A 27,940-nucleotide genomic window follows, 5' to 3' on the forward strand; every position below is an offset into this window, starting at 1 on the left:
ACACCCACATTTGATGGTTTAGAGTTGGGAGAAATATCTCGGCTGTGGAGGTCTCAACATGAGAGTGAGGAGTCCCAATCCTACACAGGATTCCCAAGTTCAGGGTTCCAGTGGTGGGAAGAATAGTTCCCACAACATCTGGCTGTAAAAACCAGTGGAGGTCGTGGCAGAATGAGACAGAGAGCTGAGGGAGTCACAGACTTCCCTCTTAAGGGGCCCCACACGTGGAGTTACTTGCTGATGGATTCACTTGCTCTGAGCTCCAGCTCTAGGGCAGCAGTTCGAAAGGTGCCAGGGACATACGGGGTAGAACTGACTCATCTGATGTTAGGGCAAGAACTGGAGGGGAAGCTTTCTCCCAAATAGAAATGCTGGTTAAGGGCATAGTTCCTTTGCTGAGCCCTCCCCACCCAGCTTGCAGACTCAGGTGGGTGCCACATTTGAGTCTCCATCAAAGTAGCTAACACTGCCCAGCCCAGGTGAATCCCTGACACCTTACCACATCAACCTGTTGGTCCAACCAAGCCACTTTAAGTGGCTTTTCCAGCCTGTCTTGGCATATGCTACAACTGAGGCACATCTGGCCTCGGTGAGACCTGTACCTTTTGCTAAGCAGACTCAAGCCTTGCAGTAGGAGCAGCTGGCCTCAGTTTCTGCTTAGACTAGCGAGGCACTTCCAAACCCAGTGTGGGTGATGGCCATCTGCCAACTGCTTGGTGTCTCATGTCTGGTGTCTATAGGTAAGAAAATGGCTGCAGCCGAACTTGGCCTGTGGCAGGGCCCCTCCCAGGAGACTCCAACATGCACACCTGTTGACTGGCTTCAATCTGAGATGGAGTATCACCCAGGGTCACATCTGAGGACAACACACCAAAGGGGAAACAGGGCAGGTACCAGAGTCCTCCTAAAGCAAATCCTGCTCTGTAGGGTCAGCCCCAGGATATCAGCTCCTCAGCTGGTCACAGCCAGTCATCACAACCAAGCATTCCTGAGGTTCAATCCCTCTCACTGATGCACAAACAGTAACCAAGGCTCAATTACAACAGGGTGAGGGCACATATAACCCACATAAGGAATATACCTGGAGTACTTGGTTCAGTGACCAGGGAAGACTGTGCCACTGGGAACCACAGCACACCTACTAAAAAAGGCCACTCTACTAAGACTGAGAGACATAGCAGCATTATTAATATGTAGAAACAAATACAAGTAGGCAGCCAAAACAGAAAGACAAAAAAACAGGTCCCAAATGAAAGCAAAGAATAAAACTACAGAAAAAGAACTAAACAAAATGGAGACAAGCAATCTACCAGATGCAGAATTCAAAACACTAGTTATAAGGATACTCAATTAACTTAGGGGAAGAGTAGATGAATTCGGTGAGAACTTTAAAAAAGAGAATGAAAACATGAAAGTGGAGATAGAAAATATAAAAAAAGAACCAGTCAGAAATAAAAATACAATCACTGAAATGAAGAATACCTTAGGAGGAATTACATTACATTAGATAAAGCGGTAGATTGATTTAGCAATTTAAAAGATGCCAGTCCCTTGTTCCCATTGTTTTGGGCATAAAGGACTGGTGCTTACAACACTGGTATGAGAATCTATTCCCTGATGATCTGAGGTAGAGCTGAGGCAGTGATGCTAGTGCTGAGGGGTGACTGCGAATACAGATGAAGCTTTGGTCACTCACCCACTGCTCACCTCCTGCTATGCAGCCTGGTTTGTACTGGTCCATGACCTGGGGGTTGAGGATCCCTGGTCTAAGGGAACTCTAGGACAAAAATCAAATATAACAACATTCATATCCTAGGGATACCAGAAGGAGAAGAGAGAGAGCAAGGAACTAAAAATATATTTGAAGAAATAATGATGGAAAACTTCCCAAAGCTGGCAAAGGAAATAGATATACAAGTCCAGGAGGTGCCAAGAGTCCCAAACAAGATGGACACAGAGAGGCCCATGCCAAGATACATTACAATTAAAATGTAAAAAATGTAAGAAAGACACATGCAAAAGAATAAAACTAGATGCTATTTGACCCCATACACAAAAAAATTAACTCAAAATGAATCAAAGATCTCAATATAAGACCTGAAACAATTATATACATAGAAGAAAACATTGGTACTAAACTTATGGACCTTGGTCTCCAAGAGGATTTTATGAATTTGACCCAAAGCCAAGGGGAGTAAAAGCAAAAATAAATGAATGGGATTATGTCAAATGAAGAAGTTTCTGCACAGCAAAAGAAACCATCAAAAGAACAAAAAGGTAACCGACAGAATGGGAGAAGATATTTATAAACAATATCTCCAATAAGGGGCTAATATCCAAATTATATAAAGAACTTATTCAACTCAAAAACAGAAAAAGCAACAATCCAATTAAAAAATGGGCAGAGGACCTAAACAGATACTTTTCCCAAGAATACATACAAATTGCCAACATATACATAACTTCTGTTATATATAACAACAGATATATAACAACAGATTATATATATATATATGCTTAACTTCACTAGCTATAAGGGAAATGCAAGTCAAAACCACAATGACATACCATCTCATAACTGTTAGAATGACTTTTATCAACAAGACAAGAAATAACAAGTGGGAGAGGATATAAATAAAAAGAAACCCTCAGACACTTATGATGAGAATGTAAATTGGTACAGCCATAAGGGAAAACAAGTACTCTCTTTTGGGTATCTAATTGAAAATTTTGAAAACATTTGTTCATAAAAACATATGTACTCCTATGTTCATTGCAGCATTATTCACAGTGGCCAAACATGGACACAAACCCAATGTCCTTCGATAGATGATTAGATAAAGAAGATGTGGTACATATATGCAATGGAACATTCCCTGGCCATATAGAAAGATGAAATACTGCCTTTGCAACAACATGGATGGATCTTGACTGTACCATGATAGTGAAATAGGTCAGATGGAAAAAAAGATGAGAATCATATGATGCCATTTATATGTGGGATAAGAAATGAAAGCAATAAATGAGCAAACAAAACAACAAACAAACAAAAGAAATATCTCATTGACTATGACAATAGTACTTGGTCACCAGAAGGGAAAGAAGGATGGACGGAGGTTGAAAAGGTAAAGGGGATCAAATATACGAGGATGGAATGAGACTAAACTTTGGGTGATGAGCAGACAATGCAATATACAGATAAAGTATTACAGTATTGTGCACTTGAAATTTATATAATCTTATTAAGCAATGTCACTCCAATAAATTTAATAATAAAAAAAGAAAAGAAATAAAAATCATCTAAAACAGAAAAAAAAGGCCTATCCAGGTATACATCCAAGTCTGGCAGGTAAGTATTTTGAAATCTGATGAAATACTTTTCACATTCCTAGCTATTATTGCTGCATTACTTGCAGCAACACATTTTACAATCTCAGTAATTTTTTATGGCATTGCTTCAATGAGAGCTAATAGTGCATCCTAGAACAAATAAAACAATGTCAATTTTTAATTTCTAAAATGGGCCTTGTGTGCTCATTTCAGATCAGTATATGTGAAACGTAACCACAGAATAAAGAAGGATGTATGATATAATATGGAGATTCTTTGTTTTAAGAGAGGAAATGGAACAAGAAGAAAAGTTAAGACATAAATCTGTGGCCTGCTCGCAGATCACCCAGCCTCACAGTCTAAGCTCAAGCATTTGGATTTGAATGGAAAGGAGGGAGATGGAGGTGAGGAGGTAGAAATTCCCTGATCTCTGAAGAATCCAAGGACATTTAAATTCACCTAAAACCTTTCAAAGGGTGAACCTCTAAGGTATAATAAACTTAATAAATCAGAAATGGCAGCATGACTTAATTAGGCTTATGACATGGAAGAGACTCAGCACTTAATTTATGTCACAGATAGTGATTCAGAACTACTAGAATAGTGAGCTCAGAAATTCCTGTGACTGCTATAGTTAACAATACTTTATTGTATATTTTAAAGTTACTAAGAGAGTATATCTTAGAAGTTTTTATCACAAGAAAAAAAATATAACTATGTGATGTGATGGATGTTAACTAAACTAATTGTGGTAATATTTCACAATATATACATTTATCAAATAACTATGTTGTACACTTTAAATTTGTAGTGTTATATATCATATTTCAGTAAAACTAGTGGTGGGGGTGGAGTTCTATGGTTGGAGCATTCTGTGTATAATATATTAAAAACATCTGTTGAATAATTAACTTATGTTATTTTTCTGTTCTAGAATTTTATTTGAATTTTATTTTTAAAAACAAAAATTACAGTTCTCTAGTAAAATTCTCCAACTTTTTTTCCTTGAATATAGTAATCATAGTTATTATTAAATTCTTATTTGAAAACTCCAAATATCTCAATCAATTTTTTTCTCCTGGTTTTCAGGCATTTATTCTGTTTTTAAGATGCCTTGTGATTTTTTTATTTTAATGCTGCCATTATGGATGAAAATTTAAAGGGACTGGATAATGCGCCCATTCTAACAAGTTTTCTTTGATTAGGCAGGAAGTATCACTTTGGCTTATCAAAGATTATTTTTAAGCTCTGTTAGGAATAATTTATTTTACTTTTGTCCTTTCTCCTAGAACATCATTCTTACTCCTAAGGCATGGGTTCTCTGGGTCTTCAACTAAAAGTCTAGGGTGTTTACCAAGGCCCCTTCATTTGGGCAGAGCTTGAACTTCAATAACTCTCCTGTGCAACTATCAAAATCTATGCTCAATTCCTTAGCATCTCTGCTGTCTTCTGTTGTGTTTCTTAGAGTACTGTCCTGCACATGCACAGCTTCAAAATCAGCCAACACCCTTAAAGGAGTTCATATGCAAAAATTTGGGATTCACTTCTCTCCTCTTTTGAGATTTTGCCCTTCAGGTCCCAGTTATATTGACAGTCCTGAAGTCTGGTTTTTATCTCAATTCGCTTTCTATTTGTACTTTATTCTCCAAAACCACAGATGTCCCCAGGCAAAAGTGAAGGCAAATGCAAAGCTAATGCATGAGCTTTCCTTATTTCAAGGATCATAGCCACTCAGCTCATGCCTGTAATGGTTACTCTCCAATAGCTTCAAAAGATATGTTACATATTTGGGGGCAGTTTTAATATGTGATTTTGGCTAAAGGGCTTGTCCAATACAAGCTACTCAATCTTGGACAGAACCAGAAATCATTGGGTTATTTTAAATTATATCTAATAATTCTAATACTTATAACTCCTATGGGTATGTTCCTATTAGTTTTCATTTATTTCATCTTTCTCTTTGTGTACCTGGTAATTGTAAATTGTTTACTACACACTGTATTTTTGAAATTGTTTATAGAGATAATGTGAGGTCTCGAATGATATGATATTTTTAAAAAATGATTTTTCATTTGTTCCTGCTAGGTAACTAAGGTCGAAGCACCTAAAACAGTGCCTGACACATGGCAAATAGTTAACTCATTGTTGCATGTCTATCTTCCACACCCAGATTAAAAATACTCCAGCTTTTATGTTCTCAACATCAGTATAAAGTTTGGTTTATAGTCAATACTTTAAAAATAGTTGCTGGGTAAATGGCTTAAGGAACTAAAAATGAGATGAGACATTTGTGAATCATACAAACACACATAGACAGACACACAATGAATACTTCTATAGAGAGATAATCTAATACACAGTTTTTAGAAGAATAATATAAACTTAGCTTTTACCTTCATATAGGGTTGGCTTACTTTGCTTTGGAACACTTTCTACATTTTCATTTTCTGTTACACAAATTTCTAGAAAAAAGAAAAGAAAAAAAGGACCTTTGGATACTTGTGAAAATTCACATTGAGGTTGTTATGATTTCATTGTTATTGTTCACCTTTTAATGAATTGGAATTATCCATGGCAATCTGTCATAAAGTCACTTGTTGGTATTGGCGTTCTGCTTCTGGAGTTCATCTAGATTACCTTCATTCACATTACTCCTTTATACTAGTTTTTCTCATTCTTTGGACTCCTTTATCTGACTTCTGCCACCACCACGTGGGTGAAATACCCAGTTTGGCCTTGGCAGACCTGCTGCAGTCAGGACTTCTGTTACTGCATTCTGGCCCATATATTAAATGTATAGGCCAAGAGTGATCTCACCATCCCACTCTGCAAACCCAAGGGGGAGAACACCATTTGCTTACATGCCTTCTCTTCCCTTTGCTCTACTTAACCCCATTATTACCAGGCTCAGAATGGATTTACCTATCAGAGACTGTCTTTGAGGTTTTCTTGGTAAAATTGGTAATGGTAATAAAACAGTATCAGTAAAATTACTAATACTTAGTAGTCCTGTAGTATTTTGTTGTAAACGGTCAGACTGCCATCTTTCTGCTCGAACAGGCATAATTCTTGGGAAAGGTCTTGGCATTTTTGCACTTAAATCTATAAGAGTGTGCTTAAAAGTATAGGTCCTAGCCTTTGGTAAAAGTAAATGCTCAGAGTAAACTTTCTTGAGTTTGGGAGTAATAACTAAAGAAGCAGCATTTGAAGGTTTGGAGAACTCTGAGGAGAGAATCAGAATGTCTTTTAGCATGTTATCAATATAAATCTTTTTCATTTTCGAAGGCTCTTTTGGTTTTCTTGAAGTTTTCATTTGGTTTGTTTCTTTCCCAAAAACTCGACTGGAAGCTGAATGACAACTTGGAAAAAATATGGAACCAGTAGCAGTCTCTGGAATGTTCCAACAGACTTTCTGAGAAGATTTTGGGAGTGCTGAAATAGTAGTCACTCTTTCTTGTACATGATGATCAAGAGAGAGATTTTGGATATTGACAGGGGTTTGTGACTGATTTTTTGAAACATCAGGAAAATTAGTTTTATCTCTTTTAATTAAAGTGGTTTCATCTTGAGTAAACTTTACATGTGGTAGATCAGTTACACCGGTCTTGGCTAAACCAGAAAAAGAAAAAAAGAGAAAGCACCATTAGATTATACTCATCAAGGTGTCAGGGACAAAACTATAACATCTTAGCATTCATAGCTTTTCTTTATTCACTCACCCCTCTCTCACCTTCTAAAAATGTTTCTGTATATATGCACTCAGATATTAGGACTTTTGTTTAGTTGACTGGGGTAAAGTTTAAATGAACAACTGGAGAAGTGAAGAGGCTAACCTATATTAGATTTAGAAAGGGTAGGGAGCTTAAAAAAAACAGAATTTACAGAGAAAAGAGTAGATTATAAAAGGAGATTTTTGCACAGTTGCCACTAAAACTCTGGCAATATGGATGGGTAAAATAATTCTGATGAATGTTTTCTATTTATCATCTCTTCTTTATTTGAAACCTCTTTGAGCAAAGATGGTATTTCTTTTCAATGTCATATGTCAGACAAATGTGCCTTTGAATATGGTAAAGTTCTTATACTAGCTACAAGGTATCACAGTTCATTTCGGTCACAACAGTAAGTACTCTTTTCTCTCTTAGGTCCAGAAAATGCACTGTGCTTGCATTCTTAGGTACCTCACTACATCAAATGTACTTTCTCTTTCCTATGCGACAAAATGTTAAATGGCATTTATTTTCTATTGTCTCAGTTGAGTACAATAAATGATTGTACTCTACATTCTAATGAAGAGATAACAGATTCATTAAGGCAAGACTTGCAAAGATGTGGCCAAACAAGTACACTCTCACTCACCTGTTTTCTCTATAAATATATAACTAGATCTTGGCTTAGAGAGAGAATTTCTTCTGAACAGCACTCACTATTGGAGTGCTATGTGTCTCCTTGATCTTTTCCTCCCTATAGTGGGTGGAAGAGAATAATTTTCTCCTAACATCTTAATCCAAGTAAAGGGGATTCTCAGAAAACCATGAATAGAGAAGTGTATGTCACAAGGAGAAAATAACTTCTTACCACTCCCCTACCTACCTCCACTTCTGATACCTACAGAGTAGCAAAAATGTATTGGTTTACCCAGTGCTATGTTCCAACTGGACTAAGGCAAGAGAATCCTCTAAATTCCTTGACCTGTATTTTTAGGCATTTTAGGAAGGTACAGAGACTGATGCCTGATTCTCACCTTAACTCTTATCTCAACTTATTAATTCTTTGCCACTCCTACCCTTACCTATGGAGGAGCCAGAAACTACAATGTGACTTGGGGGAAAGAAGTAAAAGAACAAGGTGACTCTGTTTCCCATGTCTTGTCTAAGAATTAGCAGACATAGTCTGAGCTAGGAGGACAAGGCTTGATTGCATACTAGATGAAAGTATTGATTTACATTGGACTAGTTGCTTATTATTTGAAAATGAGAAAAGGCTAATAGATGAAAGTGACTAGAAAAGTCTTAGGAGAGGGATGTGTGCCATGTGACTTTGAAGGGGAGTAGTAGTAGTGGAATAATGTTTGCTTCCTGCTTATATAAAACTAATTAAAGTGAGCTCATTCAATAAAATGATTACACCACTATCTTCAACTTTTTTTTTCTATCTCCCATGTTAAAACAAAACATGACACTCAGCAAAAACTCTGATAGACTCCAGAACTCCTTCCAACCACCACCATCCCACCACATTTATCCTTCCCTTCAGTGGCAAACTCAAGTAGTTTACACTTGTTAGTCTGACTTCCTGTCCTCTCATCTGTTTGTTGTTTCACTTTATTTATTCTGTAACATTTTATTAAATTAGTAGACTTTTACAACAGTTTTAGATATATAAAAAAAGTTGAGCAAGATAGTACAGTTACAATATATTCCCCTTTATTGTACAGTTTCATCAATTATTAACATCTGGCATTAGCGTGGTACATTTAATGAAACAATGTTGATACATGCTTAAAGTCCATAGCTTACTAAAGTTTCAGTCTTTGTGTTGTACAGTTGTATAGATTTTGACAAATGCATAATGTATCCACCATTACAGTATAATACAAAACAATTTCACTACCTTAAAAATTCCCTGTGTTTCACCTATTCATCCCTTCCCCTCTCCCTAAACCTCTGATAACCATTGATATTTTTTTTTACTACCTCTATAGTTTTGCCTTTCTAGAATTCCATATAGTCGGAATCCTCCAGTATTGTAGCCATTTCATCTGGCTTCTTTCGCTTAGCAATACATAAAGTTCCTCCATATCTTTATACGGCATGATAGCTCATTTCTTCTCATCACTACATAAAATTACACTGTGTGGATGTACCACAGTTTATCCATTCACCTTTCGAATTGCTTCCAATTTGGAGCAAATATGAATATAATTGTGAATATATTCATAAAATTATGAATATAATTTATTTACATCAATATAGTTGATATAAATATGCATGTGGCAAGTTTTGTGCAGACTTACGTTTTCATCTCAATTGGGTAAACATCTATTTAAATTGCTGGATTGTAATGGTAACAGTATGTTTAGCTTTGTACAAAACTAACAACCCGTCTTCAAAAGTGGTTGTACCACTTTGCATTCCTACCAGCAATGAATGAGTTTCTCTTGCTCTTCTCCAGTATTTGGTGTTGTCGACGTTTTGTATTTTAGCTCTTCTAATACGTCTACAGTGGTATCTTCTTTTAGTTTGCAATTCCCTAATGATATATGTTGTTCAATATTCTTTCATTTTCTTATTTGGCCTCTAGATATCTTCTTTGATGAGGTGTTTCTTTAGCCCACTTTTTAATTAGATTGTTTTCTTATTGTTAAGTTGAAGAGTTCTTTGTTTTAGATGCAGTTCCTTTACCAGATATATATTTTATAAATATTTTCTCCCAGTACATAGCTTCTTTTTATTCTTTTAACAATGTCTTTCACAGAGAAGTTTTTAATTTTAATAAAGTCCAATTTATCAAATTTTCTTTCACAAATTGTTCTTTTGGTGTCATATTTAAAAAGTCATTGCCAAACACAAGGTCACTTCTATTTTCTCCTAGAAGTTTTATAAGTTTGCATTTGTATTTTTAGGCCTATGATTCTTTTATGTTAATTTTTCTGAAAAGTATAAGTCTAATCTAGGTTTTGTTTTGGTTTGGGTTTTTTTTTTTCTTTTTCTTTCTTTCTTTCTTTTTTTTTTTTTTTTTTTTTTTTGCATGTGGATGCCCCATTAGCTTATTTCATCCAGGTGTCTTTGCTTTTGTTGTAAAAGAGTAGTTGACTATATCTGTGTGTGTCTATTTCTTGGCTCTGTACTCTCATCCGCGGATCTAGTTGTCTGGTTTTTTTTTCCCAATATAACACTGTCTTAATTATTATAGCTATATTACTATAAAGTCTCGAAATTGAGTAGTGTCAATCCTCTTACTTCCTTCATTTTCATCGGTGTGGTATTGGCTATTCTATGTCTTTTGTCTTTACATATAAACTTTATTTTTTTTAAGTTTAATGGAGAAATGTTGGTTAATACAATTTTATATAATTTTCAGGTGTACATTATCATTTGACATCTGTATATTCTATTGTGTGTTTACCACTCAAATTCCAATTTCCTTCAGCTACCATATATTTGATCCCCTTACCCACTATAAGATCTGGAAAATCTAAATAGACTGATCAGCAGTATGGAAATTGAAACAATCATCAGAAACCTATCGAAAAGTAAAAGTCCAGGACCAAATGGCTTCACCAGTGAATTCTACCAAACATTCAAATATTTAATATCTATTCTCCTCAAACTCTTCCAAAAAAATCAAAGAGGGGACAACACTTTCCAACACATTCTATGAGGCCAATATTACTCTGATACCAAAACCTGGTAAAGATAACACACACACAAAAAAAACTACAGACCAATATCCCTTATGAACACGAATGCAGAAATTCTAAATAAGATACTACTTAACCAAATTCAGCAATGTATTAAAAAGATTATACACCATGATCAAATGGGCTTCATCAAAGAGGCACAGGAATGGTTCGACATACACATATCGATTAACATGATACGCCACATAAACAAATTAAAAAGAAACATATGATCATATCAATAGATGCAGAAAAAGCCTTCGACAAGATACAGCACCCATTTATGATCAAAACACTTAACAAAGTTGGTATAGGGGGAAAGTATCTTAACATAATATAGGACATCTATGACAAACCTTTGGCCAACACTATACTTAATAGTGAAAAACTAAAAACCTTCCCTCTAAGACAGGGAACAAGGCAAGGCTGTCCACTATCGCCACTCTTATTCAATATAACATTGGAGGTTGTAGCAAGTGCAATCAGGCAAGAAAAAGATATAAAAGGCATCCAAATAGGAAATGAAGAAGTCAAACTGTCACTATTTGCAGATGACATGATTCTCTATATAGAAAACCCTAGAGACTCCACAAAAACACTACTGGAAACAATAATCAAATACAGTAAAATCTCTGTATACAAAATCAACATTCAAAAATCCATAGTGTTCCTATACACTAATAATGAAGTATCAGAAAAAGAAGTGGAAAAAATAATTCCTTTTGCATTGCAACAAAAGAATAAATACCTAGGAATAAATTTAACAAAAAATGTGAAGGATCTATTTAATGAACATTACAAGGCCCTATTAAAAGAAATAGAAGAAGATACAAAGAAATGAAAAGATATTCTGTGTTCTTGGATTGGAAGAAGCAACATAGGTAAAATTGCCATATTACCTAAAGCATTATACAAATTTAATGCAATCCCCATCAAAATGCCATCAGCATTTTTTAAAGAAAGAGAACAAAAAATCATCAGATTTGTATGGAAGTACAAAAGCCCCCAAATTGCCAAAGCCATCCTGAGCAAAAAGAACGAGGCCCGAGGCATCACACTGCCTGACTTCAAATTATACTACAAAGCTACAATAATCAAAATTGCATGGCATTGGCAGCAATACAGAAACACGGACCAGTGGAATAGAATTGAGAGTACAGAAGTAAACCCATATTTATGTGGGCAAATAATTTTCAACAAAAAGCCGAAAACATACAGTGGACAAAGGAAAGCCTCTTTAATAGATGCTGGGAAAACTGAAAAGCCACCTACGAAAGAATGAAACTAGACATTTTTATCGCCATACACCAAAATTAACTCAAAATGGATTAAGGTACCTGAATATAAGACTGGAATCAATAAAATGCATAGAAGAAAACATAGGAACTGGACTCAAGAACTACATCAAACTAAAAAGCTTTTGCTCAGCAAAAAAAATCATCGGCAAGGTAAAGAGATAACTATCTAAATGGGAAAATATATTTGTAAGCAACGCCTCCGATAAGGGCCTAATACTCAAAATATATAAAGAACTCATACAACTCAATAACAACAAAAATCAAATGACCCAATCAAAAAAAAATGGGCAGAGGACATGAACAGACACTTCTCCCTAGAGGACATACAAATGGCCAACAAATACATAAAAAGATGTTCAACATTGTTAGCTATTAGGGAAATGCAAATCAAAACCACTATGAGATACCATCTCACACCTATTAGAATAGCTATAATCAACAGGACAAGTCATAACAAATATTGGAGAAGATGCGGAGAAAAAGGAACCCTCATACACTGCTGGTGGGACTGCGAATTCATACAGTCATTATGGAAAACAGTATGGAGGTTTCTCTAAAAACTAATAATTAATCTACTATTTGATCAAGCAATCTCTCTACTGGGTATTTACCCTAAAGACTTGAAAACCCATATGCAAAAAGATATTTGCACACCGATGTGCATAGCAGCATTAATCACAGTGGCCAGGACATGGAAACAACTGAAGTGTCATAAGAAGAGATAAAATACTGCCATTTGCAACAACATGGATGGACCTCAAGATAATTATGCTAAGCGAAATAAGCCAGATAGAAAAAGTTGAAAATCACATGATATCACTTATACATGGGATATAAACCTAAAAGTATCAAAGGGACAGGACAAACAGAGACTCATGGACATGGACGGTAGGCTAGTGATTACCAGAGAACTATAGATTAGTTTTTACTAGTGGGGTAGGGGAGGAGGTGGGAGGTAGACAGGTAAAGAGGTTCAAATATAGGGTTTAGGGGGAGGGTGAAGTGGGTAAAGGGGATCAAATATATGGAAACTGAGGGAAAGTAGACTTTGAGTGGTAAACACACAATAGAATATACAGATGCCAACCGATAATGTACATCTGAAAATTATGTAATTGTATTAACCAATGTTACCTCAATAAACTTAATTTAAAAAAATTATTATAAAAGGAAATCAGTGAGCTAATTAAATCCTGCTATTTCAGAAGAGAAAGATGAGATCCACTGACTAAATGACTTGCTAAAGCCATACATCACATTTGTATTGGAGCTAAGACCAGAATTTATGTTCTTGGACTCCCATTCTAGGGCATTTTGCACTGTTCCAGGTTACTGCAAGTTAGTAAATTGTGAGCCATGTGAGAACTATTACAAGTATTATAACATCTTACAAATATAGAGTGGTTTTATAAAGTGCTTTCACAGAGACTTTTGCATTTTATTTTTCTTCCTCCATAGTTAAGTGATCAAAAAAATACCCCTGATTTCCCCTTTTGATTTTCACTGCCATTGTCTTAGTCCACATCAACTTAATTTTTCCCTTGACTTTCTGACATAGCCTTATCGTGTTTTCACAAAATTATCTAAACCTTATTAATGATAACTCAGATTTCTTAGTCTGGTATATAAAAATCTATGTGACTTGGATCCATTTCCCCTAACCTTGCTCTGTGATGACTCATTACCTTCCAACTAGAACCCTTAGATACTCTAATTATTGACATCATAAAGGCTCATTTATAACTTCTTTTCTTATGGTGATCATGCTGTGTGGAATACTTTCTCTTACTAACCAATGCAAATCATTGACTTCTTTTGAAATCTACCTTAAACTTTATGCAATCCATCTTTCTTGATTAATACAATCTACACTTACTGTTCTTGTTAATTAACAAACATTTACTACCTCCATGTGCCAGCTCTACACATAGTGCTGAGGGTACGACACACAACACTAACCTTACTACAATCAAAGATCTCACAAGTTAGTATAGAAACTACGCAAACAAACGGTTATACTAGAAAATGATAAATGTTCAATAGGGGTAAATATGAGATGGGAGCATTAAAGAAGACACTCTGATTGAGTGAAGAGGTATTTGTAGATAGCTTCCCAAGGTGATATCTGTCTTCTCAGTTCCATACTTTCTTATTTTTAGACACATTTCCCCATGATTTCTTTTTTCCTAGTAAATTTCTACTTTTCTAATAGACTCTCCTTTGCCATTAAAAACTACACAGGTCTCTATAATCAAACATTTCACTCCACCTTTACTAATTCCTCAAGTCTTACTTCAAGCCCTTTTCTTGCCCTAGTGCTTTCTCACATTTACAGACAAATACTGTCTGCACTATTAATTGGACATAAATTCTACATCATTTTGTACTACTATTTAAGGTTCTTATTTTATGTATCTCATCTTTAAAGCTTAATTAAATGTCTGGAAAGATCCCAAAAGTCAGGGACCAGATCATTTGTGTCATTAATTCCTTATGGCATTTAGCATTGTATGCAAATTGTAGATATTTAGTTTAGGGTTTTATTTCAGTGTTTCAATATTTATTTTGGTAACTACACTTCCATTATTTTAAGAATTCATTCATTCGACAAATATTATTAACAACTATTTTGTGCAAAACTCTATCAAAAGACTTCAGGGACATAGAATTAATAATAGTCAAGATCATAAAATATCCAAAGTAACAAAAGCAGAAGAGCCCCCTCCACACACACACAAAACCCCCAAACAATTATCCAGCCCAAAACATCAATAGTGAGAAACTCTGTACTAGAGTAGAAACTTCAAGCAAAAGATGGATGGATATACTACCAAAAAACAAACAAACAAACAAACAAACAAAACCTGGCACTGTGCAGTAAACCTACATAACTGTGGGTATTATTATTAAAGAACTGTGTAAATATAGAAATTCAGTTCATTATAGAAATGATATAACAAAAGTCAGTAGGGAAAGTGAAAGGAAATTACAGATAATACAGGTGTGGTGATTTAAACACCTTTAACAGCCATGGATCAGAAGGCAATAATTTAACATTGTAAATCAAGTTATAGACTAGGCATATTTTAACATTTTATCATTGCTTATAAATAGTCAATAGATACCATATACAGAAATAGAGGATTAAGGGTGTTATATAAAGTTTTAAAGTGGTTCATCTTTACTTCACAGCACTTATCACAGGGCAGTTTTATATTTTCTTATATAATTATTTGATCCCACAGAAGATAACTAATGAAGAAGACTGGCATGGTCTATTCTGCTCACAATTGTATCCTTAGTTCCTAACACTGTGCTCATAAATAGTAAATTCTTGTTTTGCAGCAGTTCTATAAAGTGTCCATGAACACTGAGTTGTGGCTTCCAGGGATAATACAGGGTTAGGCTCCTGAAAATCTCTAGTCTCAAAATTATATTACTTAACATATATTGTTGATTCATTAACATTGAAGTCACAGCCAACCACACTGTAACTCATGTCTGAAGGAAGCTCATGTAACACATATTTTTCTCTATAAGGCGCATCGCAGCCTTCTTGTACTTTGGAAAACTAGACAGCCCTTCAGCACTATGCTTGTGGGATATGCTACTCAGAGAAATCACCAACACAAAGTACACTTATTCAAAAAACATGGCACTAAATAGATCAGAAAAAAAGGACAGTTGTTTATAGTATGAGAGCTGAAATAAGAAGGTAGAATGTACCTGTTCAACTTCAAATGGCAACATGTGTGAGCAAATCCAGAAAGACTGAGAGTTACTATATATTCCTCTCTCCTGCACACAGTTCAACATATTATAAAAGGAGTGAGAAAGAGCTCTATATACAGCTTTGAGTGTTCTTCATGATATATTGTTGAGTTAAAAAGACAAAATACAAAACAATGTACTGATTTGAGGGTTACAAATAAATGTTAGCAGTTAGTTAAATTTGCACTTACAGAATCTACAAATAATGAGAATAAACTGTACTTGTAGAATTGAATTGGATACTATCATCTTACGACAAACATTTATCGGTTACTGGTTATTAGTGTCTTTATGGTGATTTTCAGCTGTGCAGGTTGAGAACTTTCTATGAAAAATAAAGTTAATAACATATCCGATTAATATACATACCTGTATGAACTTTCTTCTTACGTAAAGGCAGCTTAGGGAGTTTTGGAGGTAAAGGTCTTCGAAGAAGTTGCGGGTGATTCTGCATTTCAATTAATAATAAGCACCTTTTTTCACAGCTATTAGTCAAGAACTGAAAAGCTTTTGAATATCTTTAAGTTGTTGCTGAAAGATAATTCATTCGAATCTAGATTATATCTAATGAAAATCATTCTGTACTAATACTATACTGAGTCCAAGCAGAATTCCTATTAAAAAAAAAAAAAAGGTAAGGAAATCATTCTTTAAGACTTCTAGAAAGAAACTAGGTAAAATTTAGGTTTATAATTTAGAATTTTAAAACACATATGCTATTATTAATCAGGATCATTCTAAAATTTCCCATGTTAGCATAAAATTCAATCTGCCAGTGCTCCCTCGGCTAGTAAATACTGATTTTCCAGAGCAGTAGAAATGATATTTAATTTTTTCTCTATCACAAAAATGTAATCACTTAATCTGAAAAAAGGTTTTGGTCAAAAGGATGAGAAAGTACCCCTATGACCCACAATATCTAATATCTAAGTTGTTATTTTTCTGTAATGACTTATTTTAAATTTCAACCACTATAATTGAGCCATAACTATTTAATCCAAAAAACATGATAGTTTTCAGTATAACAAGATTTTCCAGGATCTCTGTCCCAATTAGCACTTTATAGAAATGACTCTGAAAGATAGAAACAGAAATGTGTCTGGTACATCAAAGTGTTTGGTACGTCACTATTCTGTTGATAGTTTAGAAGAAAAAGCTTTGAAGCTGCACAAATGGGCCGTTTTACCCCCAAAATATAACTGCACACAGGCGCTCAAGGTATGCTTCCTGGTAGTACATCTCACTTGATGAAAGCAATTTCCGTCCTTATCTGAAGAGATGTTTGGAAACGTTGGACTCCTCAAAACAGCCGGATTTTCCTTTTATCTCATTTTCCTCGAAATTTAGGCAACGAGGTCGAGGGTCTGCCAGCCGGATGCAGCCCGGAATAAAAGCGCCCAAACCACCCTTACTTCCGGACAGGGTGCAGCCTGAGGCGAAGGAAATAAGTCCTACCAACCGGAAGCCTGTACTCACCCTGCCTGCAGGATGCGCAGGCGCCGGAGGCGAGGGTGAGGCGGGGCGTCCGCGCAGGGGAGGGAAAGGTGGGGCGCACGCGGGCGGAAGCCTGTGAGGTCGGCCCCGCCCCACTGCGCCGTGCGGGGAGCCCAGTGCTTTTACTCAGATCTGGCGAGGGACTGCCGGGGAGGCTGTGGGCTGGAGGGGCTGAAGGCGAAGCCTGCTCTCCGTGCGGCTGCTGTACGGAACCCCGTGGTGATAATCGTTATTACTATTTTATTCTTAATAACAATGATCACTATTATTTATTTACTTTTCTTGGTTACACCGTGCTTAACTCGGGTGTCCAGGGTCGAGGCTTGCATTCTTTAATGCTCCACTTGGGCGCAGACTGTCCCGTTGCTGATTTTGCAGTGCCCTCGAAAAGCGAACGTTGTTTTCTTTCTCTTTCTTGAACGCGAACTGTTTTGTCTTTCCGCTCCTTTAAAGTTCCTGGATGAAGAGGAATTGCGTAGGAATAGGGGAAGTAAGAGTCCAAGTGAGGTTTTAAAAGAAACCCATTTCTCAGTGTCACAGTCATTTGTTCTGATTGTCGTAATGTGACTTGTCTCCTCTGTCATAGTGTTGATGAACCTGTACGTACAGTGTGAGCAATACATCGTGCGTGTTTGCATGTATGTGCATGTTTCTCTGGAAATTTAAGGGAGAAGGAGCGCGAGAGAGGATTTATTAGGTAGATGTGTAAAACCCAACTCAGTAAATTAGATGGAGCTTCCCACCAGTCTTCTTTGTTTGTTTGTTTGTTTGTTTGTTTGTTTGTTTGTTTAAGCACACGTGTAGAGACTTGAGTAAAGATTTTGGAAGATGAGAGACTTCTGTATAGCTTTTATGATCTTTCAAGATTTACTTTCTAACCAAGTCTTCCTTTTTCTCCTTAGGAGCAAGCAGGCATTTTAAAGCAGTGAGTGAAAAAGCATTTCATCAGACTCTGGGAAATATTACGCACCTTGTTTTCCTTTAGAGTATTAACATATGGTTTATTTTCCTTGTAAGATTACTATACTCCAATTAGACTGCCTCCACAGACCATGAATCTATTCCACTTTTGCCTGTGTCTACTTCAGAGATTGATTAGCTTCTCAGAAAGAGGACAGTTGACAATAGGCAAATCTGACTGCTAGGTTTTTGTTTTAAGTAATATTTATTGTGCATATTTTTTAAGTGTGAAAAATGTTCGTATTTTTAAGCATAAAAAATGTTTGAGAAAAAGAACTGGCCAGTGCTTGGCATTTAAAATATGTTAGATATTGCATAGTCAAAATCAAAGCACTGTGCTTAACAATCTTTTTAAAAAATGCTTTGTCACACATGGAATCGGGCATCAGGCTTCATTTCCTGCAGATTTCTTCTAGCAAGTAACACAACCTAGGGCTATTTAATATGTCACCTCCATATACGTGAATATTTTGTCTTCTACTACTTACTAGTTCTATCAGCACCAAACATTTAAGCAAATGAGATAATTACTATGAAAATCCATGGTTTGGTGTGTTTTATATGTATTTGTCAGTTATTATAACACATCTTATGCTTCATCTATGGAAATGATGTATAATGAAAGCTGGATTTGGAAGGCACAAATTATATTCGATATAGATTGTATTATTATTTTAATTTAATAATAAATATTTAGTTTATTTAGTAATAATTATTTAAAAATAATAAAAAAATTTGAAACTATTACCTTAATTTCCTTTTTTCCTTTTAAAAAAATCATGTCGCTTTAAATAATACAGCTCTTTCTTTGATTTTAAGTACAGTACAGTCAGCCTATTTATTTGTCCCATTAGCTTAGCAATTTGGCAGAACCATGTGATGAATCTTGTCACACTGAACCACAACACTTTCACTCTTTCAGCAGATTGGGCCGGGTACTAGTGAGCCTCAAGGATATACATCCTGTATTTTTGTTTTTATTATTTTGCTAAAATAAGATAAAAGCTTTATGCAAAGGAAACCCTAGGCACTCCACAAGTAATGTTACTGATTTTCCTAAATAGTGAAGAATCTCAGATTCACTGTTGGTGACAGGACACAGCTCTGTTGGAATGGTGTAGAAGTTGTTGCTAGAAATCTTCACAATTTTCTGCATACCTCTCTCCTCTCATTTGTTTATTTGTTTGAAAACAGAACATAGGTTTAATAAAGTTTGGTCAGTGTAGATTTAATCTAAATTTTACATTATGAAAATAGAATAGTTGGTATTTATATGCTATTGGTATTTAAAGTTCTTTTAAAAAATGAATAGTTATTTTTGAGTGTGCACGAGTAAACTGTTGAGACCCCAGGGTAACCCAGGACACTAAACAGTGTTTTCTTTATCTGAATTTACCTGATTATTTAATTATGTATGCTGGGAAATGTCTTTACTTTCACCAGCTTAATGGCTTAAATGTATACTTTTATTTTGTGTGTTTTCATTTGCAGAGAGAACAGTTTTATATTTTCTTAAAAATTAATAAGGATACTTTGAAGAAGCTGCTTTACTTTTTACTTCTCATGTCACCGAAAAGACAAAAACTTTATTTCTGTTCTTAATTATTTTTGGATAGTTATTTCTTTTTGTCTTTCAGGATGATAGTTATTTCCTTTGTTTAAGCTACAGGGTGATCCTGGGATTCCTAGCAAGAAAAATACTAATAAGGAAATGTCATGCAACATGCATCATAGAATTAAAACAAAACAAAACCTTTCAAACATAATGAAAAGACAATGTCTATCTATTTTTAAAAGCATATTTATGTATTCAGTCATTCATTCCAGAATGTTTTTTGTGAGAACTTACTATGCATAAGTTACTTTTCCAAGTGCTAAACTTTAAACTTTATTAAAACCACTTAGAAAGATTCATTTGAGGCTTTATAATTTTAGATATTGAGATAAAGTTTTAAATTATTTTCAAAGGCTTTACTTATCTATAATATTAACTACTTTAGGCTTTTAAAAATGTTAATATTGTTTTTGTTATGTTGCTTGGGTAGAATAGTGTTATTTTTTCACACTACCCCAAAACTCAGAAACAATTTTATATTTCCTTAGCTTCAGTCATTTCCTTAGACTGCCTGTACCCAGCTGATATTAGATATCTGTGTATATTGTGTGATTGTGTCCACCAAAAAAAGGTAAATAATATTTGTTTCCTTATTGTTAGGTTGACTAAGCAACTTAAGCTTTAGTGCTGTGAATGATGACATATCAATGTTGGTTACTTACTGTGTGGAAGGCACTATCCTAAGTGTCGACTTTATGTTTTATCTTACTCCACAATTCTCACATTAATTGAAAATTCTAGTAACTGCATCACATTTCAGTCAAAGATAGCATCACATAGCTCAGCTTGACTGGATTCAAATCCCTAACTTACACGTGTTAGCTCTGTGCCCTTGGTCGAGCTGCTTAACCTCTCTAAGACCCTGTGGTTTCTTCACCATATATAATTGGGATAAAATGGTACCTAACTCAGAGTACTGTAAGGATTTCAAGAGAGAATCTATGTCGAGAACTTAGTTTTGTGCCAGGTGTAGAGTTTCAATTAGATGATAGTTGTTAGAAAACAAATGGCTCAGGTTTCCTATCTAAATTGTGTCTGTTTTATGTGATGATAGTTGATATTAACAGAAGTGTTTGGTTTGGAGGGTGAATCCTGAGCATTTATCCCTAAAAGATCACACTTCTCTAATGTCTCTGGTAAGTTGGAGAACCTAGTCTGCAGCTCACAGATTGTCAAATAAGTGCCATGCTTCCAACATTCTGTCACTGGTCTTTATACTCATCTGGGCTGCAGAGGACCTGTGGGACAGCTTATGCCCTAAAGCGTACAAGTACAGTAATGTAAGTAAGGAAACCTTGGCTTGTCCTTCATGTGAGTTGAGTCCGTGAGCTGCTGTTAGCATTGACTGAGCTAGACTGAATACATGATGAATTTTAACCAGTGACCCAAGGATGAAAGCTGCCTTTTTCTCAGCATCCTCGAGGCAGCTGGTGAGCCTAATAATCGTGGAAGAGACCAAAGGGTTGCAATGTGACCCCCCTTTGAATGGCTAGATGGAAAAGTGTTCCAAAAGCATATCATCTTTCTCAGATTTTTTCTAATGTGCACATCAGACTTTAGGAGGTGAACCTAGTGGTCCTTGGGACCAGCTGGGATTTAGTCCTAAACTTAAAAAGGACATATGCCATGTCTGGAAGGTATATGAGCTACACGCCCTCTGTTTAGTCCCCCAAAAAGTCCTTTAGTACTTAGAACGATAGATGAGCAGAGATGCTTAGTACTGACTTACTCTTCATTCTAAGACAAGTAGCAATTTATAACCTTAAACAGTGATGGATTTTCTCTTCAGATATGTTATTCTTATGCTCACAATTCTGAAATACATGTTTTATTCTTAAGTGTATGAGGTGAAAATTATGTGGGGACTGAGCGTAGGGGAGAACACAGATTGCTTAGACATGAAATTATGCATCATATTCTTGTTGATGAAGAACTTGCATTTCTTATACAACTGGACAACTGGACGTATAACCAAAACTTATGTTTTAGTATCACAGAGTGAGTTTAATATGTTTTTGACAGGCCTTCAAGATTTATAAGAACCTCAATCCCCCAATCCCCCACTTTTACGTTTTGATGTCAGAGATTGTATCAGTGTTGAAATTAATAAGGGCCAGGCCATTGCTTCTCTCCTCACTCTGTCCCAAATAGTCACCTGCTTTGGTGGTATGAACAAAGCTCCACCTTTTCCTCTACCACTTATTTCAGATGAAGTAATAACCTCCGTGGGAAGAGGATATGGTGTCTAACTCTATTCAGAAGCCATGGGAAGACAGATTACAGGGCTCTATTCTTCCCTCAACTTCAGTTCCAAACAGAATAGCTACACTTTTATCTGTTTTACATATTAATATGGTTCAGCTTAAGACTTCCTTCAAAGAAAAGATTCTGCAAATTTACAAGAGATTTGCATGTATACCACCAAACAAGATGAGACTTAGTCTGTGCTCCTGTTTCTCATTGAATCATACCTTGCCCTGCCCGAGTCATGGAAACCTTGTATGCCATTGATGGTGGGGTACCTACCTTGTGCCCAGGAACCTCAAAATTAGACACATAAGGAGTTACCTCTAGTCATAACTTCTTTCATCAGAAGCTAAGGAAACTAGAACATTCCCTATTTTTCCTGCCCCTCTACTTCACAAACCCAGACTCATAACATTAAAAAGAATTGCTTCCAGGGGGTTTATAACTTGGTGTATCACTTTACCTAGGTGATCATACTTGGGAGGAGAAAAAGCATCTCATTTTACACACTCACTCTGTGGTTATTCTTAGTACATATTTGTGAAATACTTGATGTCCCAGTGAAGGTAAAAGGGAGATGTCACTAATGAGGTCAGTGAAGAGCTAAACTGATAGACCGCATGATTGAAAGTAGAACCGTACGTGTAACAAATTCGACTTGCCACCATTAGTTTTGTAGAAATTATTTCATTAGGAACTGGAAGGGCGGGTTTTGCTAATCTTGTACTGTGAACAAAACAAGCTCTGATGAATTAGAGCAGCTATGATTTAGACTCACACTTGAGGACTACACTTGGCCCAGAGTGTTTCTTAATACTAGTATGCCACTTATATATACTTATTTTCAATGGGAAAAGTCATTTTCAAAGAGAAATTTTTTTGTAAGTTTTAGAAGTATTAAAGCATCGATTGCTTCAAGAATTTCCTATAGTAGTAGAAGTGGATTTTAAGAGGCCAAAATTTTCTGTAATGAGTTATTGACATGTTCTAGCTAGAGGATAAAGGGATCACAGAAGGAAGGGCTCTGGCTGAAATAGAAGCAGAGCTTTATCTCCTGCTTGACCTCTAGACCTTCCTCAAATGCTCTCTGCTCATTAGAAACATCCCACAAAGATTAACAGACATCTTTCTTCCGAGTACCTCACAGTACCTCTCGAAAGTAGAAAGAACAGATTTTTATTGGGGTCAGGGTGAAGCACAGGAAGGGGAGGTCACACAGTCCTAATCACAGGTAAGATCAAGATCCTGTCTTCTGAAACAGCAAACTATCCTGTATAGTGGTTTTATAATGTTTGTTTTTAAACAATACGTATATTTCTGGATTGTGTGATTACAGAATTTACATAATGATTATCATTATTGAGTCACTCCAGGATAGTTTCATCCTAAATCTCCGAAGGAATATCCAAGAGATTAGCTAGGATTATTGCCTTCTGTGTTATAAATATAAAACGTTTCTAAAACTGAACTGGGACTCGGGACTATGTAGCTTCAGTTGGCTAACCTCTGTGAACCTCAGTTCCCTGACCTTTAAAGCTTTTTCAGTATTTAGGTTCTATGGTTCTATTCCTAATTTCCATTCACGAACTGTTATTAATTAGCCATAAATGTATCTAAATAATTACTGAGTATGTTACTAATTTTCACATACTAAGCTTGGAGTAAAAATGTTTATAAATCTCTTTGTTTTTCAAGTACTAGACTGGGTAATTTTATTTACCATTAAATAATATCCGTTCAGCTTTGGTGGTAGATGCACTTGAGTTTGGTATTCCCGTGATTTAATGACCAGAACAATTAGCCATTAAATGATCATGATGGATTTTGATTAGTTCCTCTCCCAACCTTGATATATTTGAGTGTTTTAATTACAAAGTAATTAATGCTTATTGGGAAAAAGTAATGAAGTGCCAAAAGTAAATGTCTTCTCTGTCTTCTCCCTAACTCTAAATATTTTGGGGTGTGACATTCCAGAATTATATATACATATAATTATTATTACTTATATGTATATATAATGTGTATATATATATTTTTATGTAAAGATTACATTATCTAACTATTTTTGTGACTTAATTTTTTTTTCACTCAATAATTTATCTCAAATATCCCATGGAAAATTATTTATAAATGCCCCTTACATTTTCTAATCCTAGCCTTTTATTTTATAGGCTCAGAACTTTGCTTTTCAGTCTATCCAGATATTGTAAAAAAAAAAAAAAAAAAAAAAGCACTGAACTAGGGGTCAGTAACATGAAATTAGTACATGTTAATTGTAGAAATATCAATTATATAGATAAAAAAGAAAATTTTCATATAGAGATAACTATTATTAATATTTTGATATACTTAAAGCATTTTATATACATAGAAAATAGTATATGTGTATTTTAATTTACATGTATATGTGTATTTTACATGTACATGTGTATTTTAATTTAAAACTATTCTAATCCATTTCTATTTTATAACCTATTGTTCCTCTTGAATATATGAGAATTGTTTTTCATGTGGCATAAGGATTTTAAAGCTTTTTGATAAAATAGTCCCTATTTATCTTCTAGAAGTCCTGATAAACTCCTGACAACTGTGTGTAAGAGTATTTCCCTTTGTTTTAACATATCCTGGGAGTTTATCAAGTTTTTAATCACAACTATGCTAAGTAGAAAATAGTATTTATTTTAATTAATGTTTGATTATTAATGAGCTTAAATATCTTTTCCTCTGTTTATTACCGAATGTATTCTATTAAAAATGACTTATTCTAGTTTCTTGCTATTTTTACATTTTTGTGTTTATCGTTCCCCCTAGTGATTTTTAAGGGATATTTGTATATTTTGGATACCTATTATACCTAGTTTGCCTATGTGGGCTATTTAAGGTGAGATGTGAAGTGGTTACATATCTGGACTTTAAAGCCAAACAGACATGGTTTGAGTCCTGGCTGCACCATTTATTAGTTGTATGACTTTGGTCAGGTTACTCAACCTTTCAAGCCTTAATGTCCACATCTGTAAAATTGAGATAATAATGGCACCTACTCTATATAGAATTGTGAATATTAAATGAGAATGTCTTCAGAGTGCTTCAACACAGTTCTTGGAGTATTGAAAATGCTCAGTAAATGTCAACTATTATTTTTCTCAATGATAATTCAGAACCTAATCATATAAAGGAAAAGCTACACATGAGAATTATTTTATTCCTTTGTTGCCGAATTATACTAAAATTGAACTTAAACCCTTCTAAATATGTGTGTGTGTGCATGCGCGCATAATGGGTGTGTGTGTATATATATGTATGTGTGTATATATATATATATATATATATATATATATAGCAAACATATAAACAGTCATAAAGTTATCTTACACTTGAGTATGGGTAGTTTATTTAGATGGTTAAAAATTAATGCCAGAATTTTTTATGTGACTACCAGTGCTGATGTGGACAGCCTTCTCTCTACCCCCAAATACCTAGAAGCATCAGATAAATACTGAAAAAGCTTTCAAGGTCAGGGAACTGAGGTTCACAGAGGTTAGCCAACTGAAGCTAGACAGGTGAAGCCATAGTAGTCCACAGGGGTATCCGATTTGACATGGGCTTTAAGTGACCAGGCACTGGGATTGTACCACTTGCATGGCAAGTGAAAATAAGCTCTCTAGTCTGCAGCAGGCAGAGACTGAAACAAAACACCCTGCATTAAGTTGAGAGCCTCAAAACTGAGACCCTTTCTCTGAAACTAGAAAATCTGCACCCTGACCAGTGAAGTGTCATGGAAGTTGGCCAAAGGCTGAGCAAACAATATATTAATATTGAACAAAGTGGGCTCTCATGGACTTGTTTTTTAAGATGCAAAGAAATGATTTATTAAGATGATATGCCAGTATAAGGCTATACCTAATAATGTAACTTCTAAATATATGAAATAAAAATTGACAAAATTACAAGGAGATATTTTTGATAAGTCCATTGCTAAAATGGGGAGTTCTAAAAACACATGTCTCTCAGAAACTAAGAGATTGAACAAGCAAAAGATTACTAAGAATATGGAAGATTTGAATAACCCAATTCATAAGCTTGATCTGATAGACATATATGGATACCTTTATCCAATGAATAGAGAACATACATTCTCCTCAATGCACAAGAAATACTTACCAAGATTGATGTGTACTTAGCATAAAGAAAATCTTAACAAATTTTTTTTAAAAAGAGATATTTCATAGGTGCCTTAATTCATTCTGGCTGTTATAACAAAAATGCCATAGACCGAGTATCTAAGAAACAAACATGTATTTCTCACAGTTCTGCAGGCTGGGAAGTCTAAGATCAAGGCACTGGTAGATTCAGTGTCTGGTAAGGGCATGTTTCCTATTTTATAAATGGCTATCTTCTTGCTGTGTCTTCACATGGCAGAAGCGATGGGAGATCTCTCTGGGGTCTCTTTTATAAGGGCAGTAATCCCATTCATGGGGTCTCCACCTCTAAATACCATCACATTGGGTGTCAGGTTTCAACATATGAATTTTGAGGGGACACTGACATTTAGTCTATGGCAACAGGTATCTTAGTTTGACTAGAGAAGTTTGGTAGGTAAGAGAAATGAACCAGCTCCAAATAAATCATGAGTTTGTGCAAACTAAAGGTCAAACAATGTTACTGAAGGTTGCAGTAGTTCAAAGAAAGTGAAATAGAAGAATTGAGCTCCTGCAGAACACAGTAAATACATGGGCAGTGAATTATAGGAGACCTGCACCATGAGTAATTGTTACTGGGCTCACAGGACAAAGAATGATTAATTTCCAGAAAATCATTACTATCCTCATTAAAATACTTAACTTGATTTTGTTGTTATTGGTGTTTTGATTCCATTTAAATTCAATTTTTAAGCCAATTTTGGATTTATAGTTAGGCTCTAACTGCATTATACTTTTATTTTTGCTGATATAATAGAAATAGTTAAAGACAACTCTGGAAGTCTACAATCATTTATCCAGATATTTATTAATGTTAGAGAAATTCTGGTCTAGTTGATTTCATTCATTTTATATTTATGTAAAATAAAGCATGGAAAGGTAGTTAATAATAGTAACTATAATAAAAGTTATTAAATATGAAAACTAGCACTTTTGGTGCATATACTGTTTATTAGTCATTATGCTAAGCATTCTCTGTGCATCTTCCTCATGTATGCCGCCTTGTAAATATACTAGGATGTGAGTGCTATATACTTTTTCTATTTTGATGAAGAAAAAAGCTTAGAGGGATTAATAAGCATGTCCAATGTCACAAAGACTATATACCCACACCAAGACACATCATAATTAAAATGCCAAAGGTTAAATACAAAGAAAAAATATTAAAAGCATCAAGAGAAAAACAGATAGTTACCTATAAGGGAATACCCATAAGACTGGCAGCTGATTTCTCAAAAGAAACCAGGACAGAAGAGCTTGGCAAAAATATATATATATATATTCAATTTGGTGAAGATCTAGGATCTACAACCAAGAATACTTAATCCAGCAAAGCTAACATTTAGAGTTGAAGGACAGATAAAGAGCTTCCCAGACAAAAACAAGCTAAAGGAATTTATCAACACCAAGCCAGTATTACAGGAAATGTCGGAGGGACTTCTTTAAGAAGAAAAAACATATATCAACTACATTCCTATCAATAAGTACCTTAAATGGAAAATAATTAAGTGTTCCAACCAAAAGATAGAGTGACCGAAAGGGTAAGAAAACAAGACCTCTACATATGCTGCCTACAGGATACTCACTTCAGATTGAAAGACACACACAGACTAAAAGGAAGGGG

General features: G+C 35.1%; 1 protein-coding gene across 1 annotated transcript in view; it reads right to left on the minus strand.

Moving 5' to 3' along the window:
• LRRC63 (leucine rich repeat containing 63) overlaps positions 1-17,260 on the minus strand; it is an 82,734-nt gene extending 65,474 nt beyond the window's left edge. Inside the window, 4 exon segments of the mRNA XM_016123642.2 lie at positions 5,724-5,792; positions 6,253-6,939; positions 16,171-16,415; positions 16,988-17,260. Of these exon segments, the coding sequence (XP_015979128.2) occupies positions 5,724-5,792; positions 6,253-6,939; positions 16,171-16,255 (841 nt within the window). The 5' untranslated portion in view covers positions 16,256-16,415; positions 16,988-17,260.
• Positions 17,261-27,940: the final 10,680 nt, after the last annotated feature.

The sequence above is a fragment of the Rousettus aegyptiacus genome, unplaced genomic scaffold, assembly GCF_014176215.1.
Source record: "Rousettus aegyptiacus isolate mRouAeg1 unplaced genomic scaffold, mRouAeg1.p scaffold_m13_p_11, whole genome shotgun sequence".
In the NCBI taxonomy this organism is placed as follows: domain Eukaryota; kingdom Metazoa; phylum Chordata; class Mammalia; order Chiroptera; family Pteropodidae; genus Rousettus; species Rousettus aegyptiacus.